The sequence below is a fragment of the Agelaius tricolor genome, unplaced genomic scaffold (genome assembly GCF_023055355.1).
Source record: "Agelaius tricolor isolate 1412-34295 unplaced genomic scaffold, bAgeTri1.0.p SCAF_32, whole genome shotgun sequence".
NCBI classification, from domain to species: domain Eukaryota; kingdom Metazoa; phylum Chordata; class Aves; order Passeriformes; family Icteridae; genus Agelaius; species Agelaius tricolor.
The window spans coordinates 2,099,907-2,118,871 of NW_027269292.1; the positions used below are offsets into that span (position 1 = coordinate 2,099,907).

Sequence of the window (18,965 nt, forward strand, 5' to 3'; positions counted from 1 at the left end):
AACTTGCTCATTCCAGCCCCAAGAATGTGCATTTCATAGAATATCCTGAGTTGGAAGGGACCCACAAGGCCACTCAAGCCTCCTTGGAAAGGACTTCCTTACCCAGAACTGGGAGATTCTTATCGTAATCACAACTACTTAAGAGGAATGTGGAGCAGACAGGATTGGAGCAGGAGCCTACCTACCTTTAGACCTCTTTTTGTTAACAGGAAGAAAAATTCATATTGTCTTTGGGCATTCCTCACTCTTTAATTGCATTTTAAACCAATACAATTCAAACAAGCACTCTAATATAAATCCTTAAAGGTAGCCCTTCATTTAATAGAATTATTTTTTGATGCAGAGGATATTGTGTTATAAAAACACGATCTAAAAATATATGCAGTATTCAAAGTACCTGCTGCATCCCAGACATTTTCTGGAAAGGTCCATCTGAAATGTTTGCTATCTCTGCTTTATTTAGATTCAGCCTACTTGTTGCACTTCTAAAACCTAGAGGCATAGAAAATACAGAAGCAAGTGCTTTTAAAAACATTTGCCTTGGGAAGACAAAAAATCCCATCTCTGTAGTGCAGCATGCATTACTGGAAAAAGCACTATCCTTACTCCTGAGAGGAATCAGCCTCGAGAGCTCCAATTAGATGGAGGGAAAAAAGAAAAGACTAATTGATATGCTTGCTTTCCAGACAGAAATACATTTTTAGTTCAGCTTGTCTATATTTTATGCAATGATACTCCTCCAGGGATAAGAGCAAAATGATGTATTTCAATGTTCTAAATTGAAATTTAGAACATTGAAATTGGGGGAAAAAATCCCAATATATTCTTATATCCCAGAACAGCAAAAGGGAAAAGCAAGTTCTAACTATTGACCAAAATTTAGACAGAAATATATTTTTTCCATAGTAAAAATTGAATATTTTGGATTACAGTCTTTCTTACTGTTTTTAAAGCATTGGCTGAGCAGACATGGGGGTCCTAAGGTTCAATTCAGGATCCTTTTTGTCAGGAGTGGCCACAGTGTCAGTCTCTGACTGCCCTGCCTAAATGATGGAGAGGGAAAAAAACAACCACCAAGAAAACAAGAGTTTCCAAATTGCACCAAATGTTTATTGTTAGTCTAGTACATTCAATATCATATTGACTAGAATACAGTAATTCAAAATATTTTTGGCGAATTGAAACTTTTTAAAAACCATTTCAAACACTCCAAAAAGCAAATGCCATGAAAAATTAACTTAAAATTAAAACAAACATATTCAAGCAATAGTTTAACTTTTGACTACAGAAAACCTTTACATGTATTTTAGTGGTTTTAGCAGTACTGCATTTCAACAAAATATATGGACTCACAAAAAGTGGAAAATATTAAAATAGACACAATGTTAAAAATCTGAGGCATCCAGATCTGCAAGACTGTTGTAGTAGAATTACCTGCCCAGCTGTTCCCTTTGCTCTCTTTTGGGGCAGTTTGAGTTTGCTGTGGTGCTGCCACTTCTCTGCTCACCTGCTACCACCACAGAGCAATTCTTCAATGTCTTGAATTTAAAGTTTGACCCTCGGGTAAATTCCCTATACAAATGTAAATATTCTAAAACTTGCAGCCCTCTGGCAAATCTGAGTGAAACAGGACCTTTGAAACATCCCTATCTTGCTATTTATTGTTTGCAGACAGGCAATATCCAGAACAAAATCTGAAAAAGGCAACACATTTTGGTTTTGTTTTTAAATACTGACATGTAAAACTGAGTAAATTAGAAAAAGGATAAAGTCAATCTTAATATAAGACATTCATTACATAGTGGGACAGGATACAATTATTGGAGAAACAGGATTACAATGACTCTTCTACATTGGTCATTTGAGCACATCCTACAATCATGACTTGCTACCACAGCTGGATTTCCTGTACAGACAGACAGTAACAAAGACCAGTCAGACTCTGTGTGAAGCCCCAGGATGACAAGTGACACCCTAGCACACCCTCCAAGCTCTGCTCCCTGCCAGGCTGTGCTTGTGAAGAACCCTGAGCTCCAGGTGCTCAGCAATGCTCTGCCTCTTGCTCCCACCTGGGCTTCCCAGCACAGCCACCCCACCAAAAGCTGGGGGATCCAGTCAGTTTAAGCCCCTTTGGAAACCCAAGTCTCAGTGCCACGTGTGTGTGCAGGGGCTGGGGAAATGAGTTGGGAAATGGGGAAATCCCTGGCTTGGATGGGGGACATTCCACACGAGCCCCCACGCTGGGCAGTATGGGTACAGCTGGGAACTTGGAGGAGAAAATCACCTCAGCTATTCCTTTTACAGCTCTTCATCACAAATAAAGCCAACTTAAGGTCTGGTTCAGTGGTACTGTAAATGAGCAGAATGCTGCCATGTTAGAACTCAGCAGAATCACATTTAGGTTTTAGTTTGTAAAAGTGGTTATTACAATTACAGCTGCAACACAAACTTCAGAAGAGGTACAATGTTTGCTCCTCAGAACAGGGTGTGGAATGTAACCATTTCTTGCAAGAGTTTTCAACATGAATAACTGCATAGATGACAATTGTGTGTCTTCAGTTCAATAAATGTACTTTTAAAGTTTACAAAAAACACAGAAAAATTTCTATAAAAGTCACATTATACCAAGATAATGGGTGGTAAAAGTAGATTAGTTGTCTCTGATTAATGTTTAAGAAATGACTCGTGGAAAGGTGATAGAAACCAATTTCATGTCAAGAGCATTACATTTTCACTATTGCACTGACTTCACCATTTGAATCACTAATTTAGAAAAATTCACGTAGTTAAAAACTGTAAAATTAAACTAGCATACAAAATTTGTTTGTAAACATCAGGTAGCCAGTTCTGCTAACATGGAATGGACTCTTGGTTACTGCAGTACAGTATCTTGGTTATTTACAGCACTTGCCATGTGATGGGAAATGGCAGGACACAAACATCAGTTCACAGTAATTGTGTTCACAGAACTACCAAAGTCAGTGCAGTTTTGCTGTGCAATTTTTCCAATTCCCCCCAATTCTTTAAGTCAAATAATACTGTTACAGAGGCCAAGTGCAGATTATTGTTTTGTATGATCTCATAAGTGACGAATGATGTCTGCAGGACTTCTGTAAAGGTACTTCCAAATGGCGTAGTAATGGACAGCAGCTGCTGTGGCCACGAAGAGGTGCCAGATGGCGTGGGCAAAGGGGATCACTCCATCACTCTTGAAGAACACCACGCCCAGGCAATAGATCAAACCTCCCCAGGCCACTTCCTGCAGCCCCTCGGTGTTGCTCTGCCAGGGAACAAGGACAGGTCAGGGGCAGGGTGTAAAGGGGGCAAAGAGTATTTATGGACAAAATACACAGTGCTTTTCTCCCCCAGGCAAAGGGAGCTGGCTGTGACAACTCCGAAAATGTTGGGTGGGACAGATGGACAAGTGAGAAATGCAGTGTATTTATATTACACTTTGTGAAATGCACAATAATGTGCTTATATACCATGTCCCCATAGCACTAGAAAACTTATACTGGGACAACTCAAGCACTAAAACAAGATTGATGGTTTGCTTCATCAGCAGAGCAGACAATCATGGAGACAAAGAAAATCACATTACTCTGTGGAAGTGTGAGTTTAATGCAGAGCTCCTCCCATCAAGACTTTGATACAGCCAGTTAAGGCATTAACCTGAAAATGTGTCACGTTTATATTAGCAGCAGAGATGGTTAATCAACATCATTTAAAATGTGCAACTATAAAAAAGTTTGGAGTAGGATGCTTTTCAGATGCACCAAGAAACCCAGCCTCTCTCCATCTACACAATGCAGCCCAGATTGAACAAAACAAGGCAGCATTTCACTGAAATGTGAACTATAAATCCAAACTATGACAGGCTGTATTTGGTTGCTCTGCAAAGAGCATTTACAAGTATAGTGTACTAAAATGAACATCTCTGCAGAGGAAAGAGCTGCACTGGAATTTAAGCTGGTTATAAAAGGCAAGTTTTGTTTGTTTGCACTGTTAATAGTCACATTCCTTACCATGGATGTCACTACCAGAGCAGGAGAAAATCCCATCGCTAAATAGAAAAAGAGTTCAACGATCTTATACCTAAAAAGGAATGATTTGAGCAATTTAAGGTGGTGTACAAAAGGATGAACATTTCCTTCAACAGCAAAAATGAATATTTTAAATTATGTGTTGGTATTGGGTCATTATAAAAAAAGTTTTCATGCAGATAGATAGGTTATAGTGTTTTATGACAAAATTACAACTAGTGTTTATCTCTGCATTGTAGAGTTGCAGGCAATACCTTCTCTAAATACTGCCCAGACACTTTCACTTGCAGTAAGTACCAGTGAGAATATAAAACACTGAGGCAACTTAAATTTTCTTGTTTGATGAGAACCTTGGCAGGTCATCTCCAAAACAAAAAAAGTTTGGTCTTGTTCCCTGATGATAATTTTCAGTTTAAAGTTAAATGCAAAGAATAATTCTTACTTTTCATGGTAGAGAAATACATAAAGGGTTCCTCCAGCAGCCATCAGCCAGATAAACCATCTCATGTGAGATGCCAGAGGTCCCAGCTCACGGAGATTTAACCTGGAGGTATAAAGGTTCCAAGAGACAAAAGTGATGAGTAAACTAACACAATAGCAGTGGGGATTAATAAAAACAAATAAATACTCAGAGCTTTAACTACAGAATGATAGGGGAACAAACACTGGGACGTTCTACCCACAGAGAGGCAGAAGGTGTTTGCATTGATGGGTGGAAAGCATGAACTGAGATATGTGGAGTATAAATAAACTACTTTCTGATGCTTTCTAGCATCACTTTCTGTTCAGCAAGGCCCAGGAGCTGACATTACAATGTCTGTCACAACACAATGTGGTCAATTGCATCCAAGAAGCCATCTATAGATTTTGGAAAGCTGCAACAATGAACTCTTTACTTTGGAAAAGCTTTGATTCTGCAGCTGTGGTCCCCATTTCTTACCATGGTGCGTAGGATGCTGCAATGAAGACATAGATCATCATTCTGTCACACATGTGAAAGCAATGCTCCATTGTCCTAGGGACAGAGAGACAGAACAGGTCACCATGACACATTTTGGGAAGATTTTTGCATCACCTCACTTTCCTGACATGCTTTGGAATTACTCTGGGGAAAATACCATCACCTCTATCCCTCTTACAACCATGTGGAGGAACTGAGACACGTAAGAGCTGAGCACTTCTCCAGTCCCCTCCCCTTCTCCACCTCCACCTTGCATCCCTGCCTAATCCAGACACTGTTACTATTTAGTGACTACTGGCTCTATCCAATTTATGGCCCAGAATTATTTAGGGAGTCTTACAAGGGATGGATAAATAAAATAAAATTAAAATAATAAATCCCATGTCAGTTTTGCTATTGCTGCCTTGGTCCCAAGAAGGTTTCCTGCTGGTTAGCTGGGCATTGGCAAAAGCTGTGTTCCTCAAAGCACCTGAGCATGCCATAGTCCTAGACAGTGTCTTCATGTCTGCAATGGGATATTATCCATCAACCACCTACATTATGTTTTTCTCATTCTGCTTCTGGATTAACAGCCACTAGGGCCTACCAAAACACATTTTCTTTGTGACAAGGCAGCAGACATTCAAGTTCACTGGTACATGAGCTTGGCTCACTATTTCTTCTAAAAAAATCAAGGGTGTTTATAGGAACCAAGGCAACCCCCATGGCAGGGAGAAATGATGCATCTGACCCCACTGATATCGGAAGGTTAATTAATTACTTTATTATACTGTATTATTCTATATGTATTACATTGTATTAAACTGAATCTGCACAAGCACCCAGCTCAACTCAACTGCCCAGAATTTTGTAGCTGTCAGCTGACAGTCCCAACACACACACACACACACTTGGCCCTGATAGGCCAAGGAAACAAAACACCCTCACTTTGGGTAAACAATCTCCATATTGCATTCTTGCATTCTACTTTGGCACAACACAGGAGCAGCAAATGAGATGAGAATTGTTTTGATCATTCTTTTCTCTGCTTCTCTCAGGTTCAGAGAATGCAAATCCCACAGGTGTTTTTATCATGATTCAGTAGAAAGTACCACTCCCAACCTCTGTAAAATTGGTCTGACTGAGAAGCACAATGGGCAAACATCCCAAGGAAGTGCAGCATTTTCCCCTGCTACCTTAGGTGACTCTTCTTCCAGGAGACGATGTGGAACACGGTGGAGACGATGAAGAGGGCGCAGAGCCCCACCCCGTACATCCATGCTGTGATCTTCTCCCAGCGGTCGTCGGAGAGCCGGTGGAGGAGGGCGCTGCCCACGATGGCAGGGACAATCAGGAACTGCCAAAACAAAAGGCATTGTCGGGTCCCTGCCGCGGTGCCACCCACAGAGCAGCACCAGCAGGCAGAGAGCCCAGCCCCAGCCAGACAGTTCTGTCTCTTGGTTTTAAGTTGACACATCAGCACCAGAAATTCATCGATGTCTCAGGCATAGGTTAGATCTGGTTTTGCTAAATTTCTCCCCCCATGGTACCAGGGAAGGTTACTAACTCCTCTAGCCATGACAGCAAATTCTTTTGTCTAATTTTGTACGTATAGCAGTACATACAAAATTAGACAAAAGTATTAGCAGTGGTTTTAATTTCACATTCAGCCTCATGTTCTAAAACCAAACTGATCTTACTCTAGGCTTGAATTTAAGCCACCTCTTGTGCATAGACACAGAGCACAGGACAGACCAAAATAAACTCAAATCCCAAATGAAAAAACAAAGCATTTAGCAAAGTGCAGTTGCAAGAATTAAGCAATAATTTTGCAGAACTTGGGTTTAAGCTGCCATAAATAAATTAGCTGCAAACTTCTCTCATGAATAGATTTTTAATGCACAAAGGTGTTCTTCTAATGCAGCATATCCAACTCTGTTTTCCTTCCCACCTCCCTCTCAAAGCATTTCTTATTCACTTCTTCCAAAACAGGCCCTGTTCAAACATCATGATAAAATTACCACACTTGCATGAAGCATCCAAGAAGTGACTGCAGGCTTTAAATGCATACATTTAAAACCACACTCCCTTCCAGAATAAAATACCTGATGTACCTCTATCTCCTTCAGGAAAAGGCAAAAAGAAAAGGGGGAGAAGAAGAAAATAACCCCAAAAACCCTAAAAAACACCCTACGTCCAAGTATTTAAAGAAGAGAGCTTACTGACTAAGCTATTTCTACCCATCTCCATCCACCATCAAGTCAGCCTTCTAAGTTACAAACACTGCACAAATTCTCTTCCAGGCCCTACAGCAAGTCTAAAATGCTAATTTGTTCCCTTGAATTGCAAATAAGCTTCTTAGGGTTAAATTCCTGGCAATTTAACCCAAGTCTCATATGTTAAACAATAAAGCCAGGAACAAGCAATGTTTAAACAAATCTGGCCACTTTGCATTACAGGTTTGATAGCTCAGACTGCAGAGTTCTAGTCTAGCCTGACCTGTCCTTTATCTAATTACAGACCAGAGGAAATCGAGGTTCTGCTCAGTGCAGAGGATGCAGAGCAAACTGAATGGATCTGAGAATAACAATAACATGAATGGATCTGAGAATAACAATTTCCTTCTGACTTTGAAGTATACCAGCTGTAGCTTCATTACTACTCAATTTCCTTATGTTTTGCAAAATTCAGTGTATTTGTGCCAAAAGCTGTAGAGCCATGGAAATTAAAAGTATGGCATTGATACATTCACAGCATTGGGACTAGAGGTGAAAACACTTCCTGAGCTTTGTAATGGAACTATGGAAGTTGACTTGGTGCACTTTAAGGCCAGAAATAGTCTGCCAGCCTGGCTTATCATTTATCATCAACCCTAAGTTTCCTGCACACATCCTGGATAGCCCCCAAATTCAGGGAAGGTTGGAATGTGTCACTCCTCAGGAGATCAGCCACTCCTGTTTTCCACACATGACACACAGTGTGAGTGAAGTGTGGCTGAAGCCCCTGGCACAGCCAGGAACTGATGAGATGTGACAACTGTTTCATTTAGTTTTTGCAGGGGACAGGAGGATACTTAGCCCCAGAAATGGTGGTGTAGCCATGGCTCTAAGCTGTATAATCCCACTGCATCCTCAGTTTCCTTCCCAATTTTCAGTGCAAATTCCAGTTTTGACTAAACTTGACAGAGAACTAAAAGGTTTCAGAGATTAAATACCTACAAATACCAGGTAAAACAGCAAATTCCTACTAATTCCCTATAACAGCCTAGGCATGAGCTGCTCAGGGACTCTGACAGAGACCACTTCACAGGAAAAGAGACCTCTTTGGGCTTTAGATTTAGCTATTACACAGAATAACCTGCCTTTCTTACACAGAGACCCCAGCTTTTTACTAATCTCCTCAAATAAATATTTCACAAGCTAAGCTGTGACATGGGATGCTCAAATGGGCCAAAACAAAGTTCAGTGTCAATCACTCTTTGCAGTAATTATTGTGTATAAAGTGATACAGTAAAAACAAAGAAGCAATTCTATTATCACCTCTTTATTTGCACCTTCAGAATCAAGAGTGCAGCACGTGAATGAAGACCTTAATCCCTTTTTTGCCTTGTCCTGCTTTAAAGAACAATTCTACCTCTCACAGGCAAGAGCACTGTATTCCATGAAAAGGACTGATTGTTTTTCCTAAGTGTTCTTTTTGGAACCTTTTCCTCTCCGTGCTTGGTAGGCACCATGGGAACAGTCAGAAGAAACAAGAGATGTTTTATTACTCTTTTTTTTTGGCCAAAAATAGCTAGATTAAATACAAATTCCAGAAATGATACCCTGCTGTTCCAGCCAACTCGATTAAAGTTCTTCAGATGGCAATGCCATAACAGGTAACATATGGTACAATGGGCTTTATCCAGCTCACAAAAGAAATACAAAACTTCAGCTCACAAAAAAAAGGCAAATTTTCCCAAGTTCATTTGAAAAAAATCACAAGCACAATAATTGCATTTTAATCTCCAGTTTTCAGTCCTTTAAGAGGAGGGGAGTTTATCAAAAAAGCAGTCAGAGAATCAGAACTAACAGAATGAGTGGGATTGTGCTGTGTCATTTTACAGTATGACAAAGCATTTCTTAGTTGCCAATATTCCTTGAAAAAAATTCCAGCTACAAGTCACAAAATCTTTGCTTATTTCATCATGGAGTACAAGTCTTCCAAGTGAATATCATCAAACCCAGTAACTTAATGTACTGTGAGCAAACCCAGAACTGTGATGTGCAAATTTACTAATTTTAGCACCGTGATTAATCCTGGCTGCATCAGAAGTGGGGCTGGAAGGAAGATCTGCAGAACAAGAGAGAAGGCAACAGTTTCCTAAGCTTTCTAGAGAAATGTCAGAACAAAATAAGAGAATGAAGTTAAAAGCTCTTTGCAATAAGGAGGAGGATGAAGGATAAAAATATGTTAATTTACATCTACAGGTGGTAATCTTTCAGAATAGTTTTCAGCACAACCTTTGTGTGGTGCATTTTGGGAAACCAACTACCACAAGCCCTGCTGTTACAACAAGTAAAAACCCTTAAGGCACAAGGGAAGAGGCTGACACAAAAAGCTGTGAACCTGATCAGGGTCACTTCAGTGAAATGACACTCTCTGGTTACCAACTTACAGCAAAATACCCAGTTATTAGGATACTGCTCCACTGGTCAGCATTTTACCTGCATTCTTTCCATATTTCTCCAGACAATCTCTGCCACAGACAGCTTTAAAAACCTGTTGGAAGTTTTGCTTTTGTATATCACATTCCTGGAAAATGAAGTTATTCACCTTGCACATCATGCAGGCAGCAACAATGCCCTTTGATGCACGAGCCACTGCAGCAGTGTGGTTGGTGTTACTGCTGCAATCTCATGAGCCTCTCACTGGGAGGGAAACACTGAGGGCACAAAAATGGTCCATGCACTTCCTTTTTTTTAGAAAGGAAGGCAGCAGAAACAGCAATAAGGCTGCCACCCCTGCCCCCCAAAAATGTGACACTTAGAGGGACCCGTGAAGGGCTGTGCCCATCTCCTGCTGCCTGCTCCACGAGTGCACTCCTGCTACCATCTCTCCCAACTTTTCAATTTTCACCTAATTTTAGGAGACCAGTAACAGAGTGAGAGGCCCACAAGCAACTTGGGTTGTGCAACACACAGAGAGCAGAAAAACTGCTTATACCAGTCAGTGGGAATGGAGACATTTTCATCAGAAGAGTCCTGAAATTTTGATCACCCCTTCTTCCCTGCTCAAATGGCCACCTAAATGCTCCAAGTCTCACTTTTTAAAAATTTATACTACTTCTGTTCTTCCATGCACTCCACTAACCCAACCTGGAATACAGATTATAACTAATTTTAAGAATAGTTACTCCTTTTAAGGCAGTTAGAAGAAACATTTAAAGTAGTATAAAGCAAGCCATGTCTAAATCCTGAGGTTTTAACACAACAAGGTCTACCTTTTGTTTGATAAACCTTACATAGACCAGAAAGCTTCATTATGAAAGAGTCATCTCTCTCCTCCAATTCTCACAACCCCTGCTTTTCTCATGCACTGTTTCCTTCCTGTTCCTTTGAACACAGAGAACAGCTTTTTCTGTCTGTTTTCAACTACTTTGCTGCCATTCCTCTCCCAGTGTCAGAAGGCAAGTCAATGCTTCATTTAAAGCTTAAAAAAAAAAAAGGCAAGACATTTAAAATAGCCTTACAAGTAAGAAATTTGAAGATACCTTACTATGCAACACAAAACTAACTTTTAAGTATTGTACCAAAAGGTTGTGCCTGGGATTCTATACCCTCCTTTATCCTTATTTTTTTTGTTGCTTGTTTTTTTTTTATTAAGCAGCTGCCATAAACTGATTCCTGTGTATTTTTAAGTTCAAAACCAGATGGGATACCTACTGAGAAGTACAGCCACACGCTACTTTAGTAGAAGCTGATTGCTTCCTGAATTATGAATAAAAGTTTGGAATAAAAATATAGTGGAGAACCATTGTTGAATTCTGTTCTATAGAATCATCAATGTCTAATTGAAAACTCACACTGTAATCTAGCAGCAAAGACTCAGCCACTTGACCATCTAACATTTAGTAAGTCTGCAACACAAAGGAGATGAAAACATCCCCCCTAGCTTTTCTGTGCTTTCCCAGCTTAGATTCCCATTTCAAGACTTTAAATATAGATGAAAAGTTATTGCACATTTATTTTAACAGTTCATTGTAGGTTTTAGCAGGTAGTTTGACTGTTTAGAAGGTAATCAGAGAGCTCCACCACAAACTGCAGCCTACCAGAAAACACTGATCCACCTTGGCTGTCATGTCCTGCTAAAAGGAGGGAGTAAAACATGCCTGTTTTTCAACTAGGTGAAAGCTGAAATTGCTTAGGAGCACAGCAACATCTGCCAGATATTTTGAAATCTAACTTTTTGGCCAGAGCGAACAAGATTTGCACAAGGATTATGAGATAAACTACGCATTTGTGCTAACTAACAGAATGTTGCTTCATTCCCTAGGCAAATAAGCATATATTTACATAATGCTGTACATGAGACCTTTGGCTTAAGAATACAGAAGTTTCAGTCAACTTTATGTCTACACGCAAAACCAAGGTGATTCTGTTTTTACCAGCACCACAGAGCTGTACATTGGTTATTTATGAAATACACACAAGGGATCCTTAAGAACAGAGCTCCTTCAAGAACTGAAGAGTCCTGGGCACAACTTTGAGCTTTCATATCTGCAGCTCACTCAGACACACTGGAGATAAGAGACTGAGGACAAAGTCAAACATACTTCAGATGTTTAGAGTTGAGGGATTGAGGAGACACACAAGCTGCCTTTATAAAAGGGCAAATGCTATCTTAAAAAGCAAACAGACACATTTCTAAGTCCTTTTCAAAGTGCCAGACAGCAAATTAAACTTCCTAATTACTAAAAGAAAAAAAAAATCAAAGGGGACTGCTTTTGTTCTTTTTTATGTGAATACCACATATTCAAATCTAGAATAAGTCCTTACATTACAAAAATAAGGAAAGACTTGAAATTTCAGCAGGGCTGTCAGCATTATTAGGGCCTCTTGCAAAACAGCAGATTTCTTGAAGAGTCAGTAGGTATCAGAATTAAAACATTCCAGCTCTTGTTGCTCATATCCACAGACAGTCTGATGAGGCCTTGCCATTTCTCACATGGATAAATCTTTCTTTTACTTCCAGTTTACAATTTGCACAGTATTCTGTCAGGGCAGACCTGGGAAATCCACCTTGCAAGCTAACTAGTAGTGGCCTATATCCCCTTTACTGCAGGCATCCTTTGACTGAACAGAGGGAAAATATCAAGTTAAAGACCTCTAACATTGGTGAAAATGAATCTTATGAAGTGTCTGGAGCTCCAGGAGATTCGGAACATAACCAAACATCTAATTTTCTGTACTGTTACAGTTAATGCTTATATGCACAAAACCAGAGAGAGGCTGTAGATATGAACACAGTGAGGCAAAGGTAAGCATTTACAACAGACAAAAATTTATTGAAACATCTGGTTAAAGAAAAAATAGAAAAAGAAGGCAGAAGTGTACTTACTGCATGTGTGTAACAGTTAGCAGCATGTTCATAGCAAGTGGGTTTGTAGCGGCTGTTGGCTGGAGCTGGGTGGTTCATGAACCTGTGGAATAATTAAGAAGTACTTTCAGGAAAGTTACTAAAACATCTCTCTGAGTGTCATGAAGGAAATGAAGGAATACTTCCAACTTGGTAGTATTGAAAATTGTAAGTACAGACATGTTCAAAGTAACTGCAATTTAAATTGCAAGTTCTCCCAAGTAAAGTCTCTTACCAGACACACATGTTAAATAAATTCCTGTGACTGCCTGGTGCAGGGAATGGTTATCTTGAATCAGGAGTTCACATAAAGCAGTCAGACTCCCTCTTTTCTGACAGTTTGGTCAGAGAAATAATGAAACATTTCCTATTTAAATTACTAGGCAAGAACTCAAATTATTCTTGAAATATGGAGTTCATCATAGCTGTCATCATAACTTATTTTAAGAAGTTCTTGAAACTGCAGCAATATTCCAGTTTGGAGCACTGAACAATGATTTTGACTCCTATAGCAAACAGTATTTGCATCTCTGGAGCATGAGGTGGCTCATTTTTTCAATCTTACGTCTGTAACTGAGATCCAAACATCTCCTACATGGGCATGACGCAAGGAGACTCTAATGGTCAGTTCTGAAGAGAAAACATTTCAAGAGGTTTGCCATAGATATTCCATCTTTTTATCTAAGAATTTTCAAACATTCTAACAAACAAACAAGCACATCAAATGCAGTCCATGCAAGCTGAACAGAATATGATGAAACCCTAGAAAGTTCTGGAAGAATTTGCCAATGCAAATGTTTTGTTTAAGTGTATTAAAAAACCCAAACACTTGAGCTGTTTCCTGTGAAACTAAACAACTTAAATCTGCGTAGGAACACCTGTAAAAAACAGCACACACCTACATGCAACAGTCAAATGAAAGCTGTGAACTTCTCCAGCTCCAGTCTGTTATCCCAGCACTGATGAGTGTCTACAAAAGTGATTATCTTTCACCAGTAATTCCAGTTTACTCCAGGTTCTTCTAAAACTATGCACTGACAATTAGTGAGGTATCCAAGTAGCCAGGAACAGCTTCACAAGAAATACAGAACATGTTTGTATACTCAGAACCAAGAGCAGCTGTGTTACCTAGATTTATACAAAAAGCTTGTTAGACAAACATGTCTTTCCCCATGTCCCCCCTGGTTAAAATCAAAATGACTCCTATTTTTATGACATCTATAAAATACTGGCCAACCTCAAAACAGAGGAAAACAAACAACTAAAAAAAATCCAACCCAAATTTTACAGTTGGCATAAGCAGTTCCAGATTTCTGGAATATTTCACTTGGTTTTCTTGACTGATTAATTAAGTGACTTGTGAACCATTTTTTCTAAACTGAATAGATGAAAATGTAGCAGCATTGGGAAAATAACAGTGTCATGATCCCTCCCCAAACCATGGCAATTTCAAGAAACAGTTTCATTGGTACTAATACAAAGGCTAAGAAAAATGCGGATTTAATTCACAGACACAGAACATAAATGGTTGTTAGCACATTAATAACCCTGAAGGAGTTAATGTATAGTTAAAAATGGCAATTCTTTTGTCAGGGAGAAATGGCACCTTGTTCTCCTCTCCAAGAAGACAATGACACTGTCATCGCAAAGGCTTGCAGAATATCTGGAAAATTACTTTATTCCCAGTGCTTGTATGTCTTCAACAGCTGCTGAACACCATCTCTGCATCCTCTAAAGATGGAACATTCAGTTTGCTCAGTTCTGCTTCCAAGTCAGGAAGATGTTTAAAAATAAAAGCATCTGTTGGCTCAGTGAGTGGCCAGGCTTGGACTGCCCTTGTCCAACTTCATAAATTCAAAGTCATGGGAAACTTTTCACTTATCACATCTAGAATATTATTGCTTTTCTCTGTGGTGGTACTTTGGAAGTCTCACAAGAAGTAAAAAAAATTTTAAAAAGTCAAACAGAAACCTGAAGAACCAAAAGGAATAATTTTATACTCTGCAGTAGCTTTATAATTTCTGGTGTTCCAAATTTCTATGTTAGATACTATTATCATATACAAATCTATAAATAATTGATGCCTCCTAATGGGATCTTCTATTATCCAACATTAGCCTACTTTTAATTTTTTTCCTTTTTTTCAGTAGGAAATACACTGCATCTTTCTAAAGCAATCACACTGGATCTAGGGGTAATGTTAGATTTTAGAATTATGCACTAACACTTCAGAAATTAGGACCTCTTACTGTCACTAATTTAAAGACATCTATTAGCTGTAGAACAGAACACAAAGACAGGAACAAATCTATCCTTGCTCTGTTACCTACACACAGAGCTGGGTTTTTTCCCTGTTTTGTTTGTGGCAGCACAGGAATGATGCAAATATTCTGTACCAGAGCTCCAGCATTAGCAACACCTCACCCATCCCCTTCACCTCAGTGTTTATACCAATAACACCAACACCCCCAGTGTGTTTTGGCAGGAGGGGAAGTGTTCAGTTTTACCTCTGCCTTGCAGAAATGGGTCTCACAATGCCCCAGCACCAACTTTGCTGCACATTTGACAGACCTGCACCTCTCCCTTCTGAGAGGGATTGCCTCCAACAGGCTGAAAACATTTGCTCAGGTCACTACTCACAGGCAGCAGTCTTAGTAAAGCAAACTTTGACTTATTCCTCTTTGCCTTTTGATAATTAACTATTTATAAATGTTATCAGGAACAACTTCAGAGGACGGATCATTAACGAGGTGGCTGGAAGGGCAAAATGCCAGCCAGTGCTTCTCATGAGTTCATTTCATTTCCAGCTTGACAGTTTAGGCTTAATGTCTTAAGAAACAGATGTGGATTTTGAAAATAGCTGCTCTGTGATATTACTGATGTGCTCATCAAAACCAGGAAAATTATTCTGACACACACAGTTAAAGTCAGTCATATACTCCTGCAGTTATAGACACATATTATATTGCAACACAAAGGTAGAAGAATGTGGTTGCTTATTCACATTCTAGAGGCAAAACAGCTCTGCTCTTTCTTAAAGATAAATAAATAAGCAAACAAACCCCATGCCACCACCAACAATGGATGCTTGTTTCCTGCCTTGTGAATACAGCAACACAGGGACATTGTTCTTCCTCCTATCTACAGGTCACGTTTGCCTCCTCTGGAAAAGATAATTGTGGGAATTATAATCTCACCTTCCTAAAAGTGGAAGCTCAGTAAAGAGCATTCAGATGCTGTTCACTCCTAAACAAAGGCTCTCTATAACACAGCCATTAAGGTTATTATCAAATGCAAGACATTCTGACAAAGTCCCACTGAACTGGGATACAGTTTACAGGAAATGTCTTTAACTGAAGCTTTTTTGATTCTCTAGTAAATCTCTAATGTATTTTTTACTAGCAGATCTAGTGAAACCAGAATCATTTAATCAGAGGATATGCAGCACATCTCACAAGGATGCACAAACACTTCTCCATTTAAGATATTGACAATCCAAGATATTCAAGATAAAATATTAATGCCTTCAATACCAGAATAAGAAATTTCTGAAATTAAGAGACTGAGAACTGCTTGTAGCCAGCCAGGAGAGCAGAATTTTTTCACACTGAACTGAGCTGTGAGTTCCTTTTCACAATTTAAATTCTCAACGCTCAGAACCTGCTCAAGGCCAAGGAAGTTCAAGACTCAGAATTTCACAGCAAACAAACAACTTCTGATGGACATACTCCCAATATAAGCAGAAAAAAGGTACTGAGTGAGAGAGACAGCAATTTAAAACAAGAGGGAAGAAACTCACACCCCTCCCTTCACGCTACTTGATCTTTGATCTTGAAATACTTTAAATATTTTAAATTCTAAACATACAGACTGATCCATCCTTTGTGACAGACCCTAATCTCAAGCCGCTATTCATTTCCAAGGAACAGATGCTGTATGTTTCCCAGAGATTCCAGAATTAAGAGAAGATAGTATCTCAGAGACAAAGCAGAAGGAAAGTCCGAGGGCTCTTAATGCTTTGTCTTCGCATGCAAAGCCAGCTTAGAAAAATAAATTACAAAACCCCAAATCCATTGCACATATCTGTATGACATTTGTCTGGCATTACAACAAGCTTAGACCCCAAACTGCAGAAGAGAAATCAAATCTTGCCCTATTGATGATTCCCATCTGCTGAATGAATTATTGTTTTAACCATAAAGCAAAATGTCATTAAAAACAGCAAGCACTGATAATGGCCTCAAAGATCTGGATTTTTTAGTCTTTTCAGGAAGTATATTTCCTTTATTCAGCTCAAAAGACCTCATACTTCCTTTCACCAGCTTAAAAACACATTCCCTCTTTTTGTGCTTTTCTTTCCTTGTGTTTTCCAGCAGCAGGAGAAGCCATTTAGACCTAATAAACCACAAATAACAGCATATGAGAAACTGCAACAACGTGGGCGTAACTCCACAAAACCGGCAGTAGCATACATCAAATAGGGTTAAAAATTGCTTCATTATCTAAATATATGCTTCAGTACCTAGGATGTTACCTAAGCTCTTTGTTTTCAAGAGGAAAACAAAAAAAAAGAAAAAATACAAGCAGGTCAGAACAGATCTGATGACCATTCAGATTAGATTTTGAAGAGAAACAAAAGGATTTATTAAAAGCGTGCTTGTACCAAATTTGGCTTTGACCAAATTCATTCAGTTAAAAGTAGATCCATCTTCCTCCACAGTAGGCACCTTCCTTCCTGGATTTGACAGTATCTAGCTGTGGTTTGTAACTGTTCACATAATCTTTACTATCTCTCAACATCTGAGGCACAGAAATAATTCAGATCAGTGCAGAAGCAGTTCCCTTATTTGGAAATATCAGTGAAATCCCACGCTGTGCGAAGGTTCATGTACTTACAGCACGACACTAAAGATAAAAGGAAACCTGCAATACTCTGAGAACCCACAAACAACTCTGCTATCATACATAGATTGTGTCATGGAAAAAAGTGTCTGTGCATCCCACTGACCTCTGCAAAGCCTCCCCAGCCTTCTGGCAAGTATGAAAGGCAGCAATTCAAGCAAAGAGTGGGCAGCAATCCCAAGTCACCCCAGGTGCTGCAGCACATCTGAGCTCAGGGGCAAGGGACCAGCCAGCCGAGGTGTGGGCTAGCACAAAAACCACGTCCGACCACATTAATATTTTTTTCTCTTTCAGTTTTATTTCCCTTTTAATACTTAGGTTTCAGTTTTTTGAGCATGTTGGTGAAAGGAGAGCAAGGCAGGCCTATGGCAGGTACCTGGTCAGGGAAGCCTTGTGAAACTGGCCTCACCCAGGAGATGGGCTGTCCATCAACAGTTACTGGCCTGGCATGTGGACAATGAGGAACCAAAGCCCACAGATACTTATCCAAGAACCACGACCGCAGTTACCCGATCAACCTCCCCGTGAACATGAGCAGCATCTTAAAGCTGAATGAAGGTTGATTTTTAACCTGAAAAAACATAGATTTAGATTGGATACTAAGAAGCAATTCTTCCCCGTGAGGGTGCTGAGGCCCTGTCACAGAAAAGCTGCGGCTGTCCCATCCCTGGAAGCACACAAGCCCAAGTTGGATAGGGCTTGGAGAAACCTGGTCTAGTGCAAGGTATCCCTGCCCATGGCAGAGGGCTGGAACGAGATGAGCTTTAAGGCGCTTCCAACCCGGAGCATTCTGCGATTCCATGATACTCAATGCGCCCTCGGAGGCAGCAGAACAAGGAGCTCCATGGCCCCGCGGGGCCACACGGAGCCGGCGGGTGCTGACCCAGCCCGGCCCAGGAGCCACAGGTCGGGCCCCGCGGGAGCGCCGCGATGCGCGGCTGTGACACAGGGCCGGATGCGCGAACCTTCACCCACTGAACGGCGGCGGTGAACAAACAAACACACAAACAAAAGACCCTCCTCACCCCCGCCCACTCGCGCCCCCCGGGACCTCGCTGCCCTCGCCGCCCGGCACCGGCGAGAAAACCCCGGCTCCCCCACCCACCCCTCACCCCGCCCGGGGGTCCCATCCGGCGGGGAGCGCCTCGGGCAGGAAGGAGGATCCCATCCCCGCCGGGGGTCGCGGCGAGCTCACCTCCGGAACCGCTCCCGGAGCCGCCGCATGGGTCCGGGGCGGGGGTTCGGGCCGGGGGGCTGCGGGCGGCTCCGGGGGCGGCTCGGGCCGGGCTCCGGGCCCGCATTGGCGAGCGCGCGGCCGCGGCGCGCAGAACGGCGGGCGCCGGGCGGGCTGAGCGCGGGGCCGGGCGGGCGGCGGCCGCTTTAACCGGCCCTGGCTCCGCGCAGCCCCCGCCCCGGCCCGCCCACCGCGGCCCGGCCCCGCCGCCGAGCGCGGGAGGAGCCGG

The 18,965-nt window shown here is 41.1% G+C and overlaps 1 protein-coding gene across 1 annotated transcript; it reads right to left on the minus strand.

The window, feature by feature from the left end:
* Positions 1 to 1,088: 1,088 nt before the first annotated feature.
* On the minus strand, positions 1,089 to 18,911 carry MMD (monocyte to macrophage differentiation associated). The gene is made up of 7 exons (XM_071451482.1): positions 18,698 to 18,911; positions 12,583 to 12,664; positions 6,180 to 6,340; positions 4,984 to 5,058; positions 4,486 to 4,587; positions 4,026 to 4,095; positions 1,089 to 3,280 (listed from the first exon to the last, which is right to left on the minus strand). The coding sequence occupies exons 1-7, from the start codon at positions 18,724 to 18,726 to the stop codon at positions 3,080 to 3,082; spliced, it is 720 nt and encodes a 239-aa protein (XP_071307583.1). The 5' UTR covers positions 18,727 to 18,911; the 3' UTR covers positions 1,089 to 3,079.
* Positions 18,912 to 18,965: the final 54 nt, after the last annotated feature.

Excerpts from the sequence above, each read along its gene's own strand:
- MMD (XM_071451482.1), bottom strand. The coding sequence starts at position 18,726 with ATGCGGCGGCTCCGGGAGCGGTTCCGGAG. Across the intron at positions 5,059-6,179 it reads TGGAAGAAGAGTCACCTAAG|GACAATGGAGCATTGCTTTC; the intron begins GTAGCAGGGGAA and ends CTCTGTCCCTAG. Across the intron at positions 4,588-4,983 it reads GCAGCATCCTACGCACCATG|GTTAAATCTCCGTGAGCTGG; the intron begins GTAAGAAATGGG and ends TTATACCTCCAG.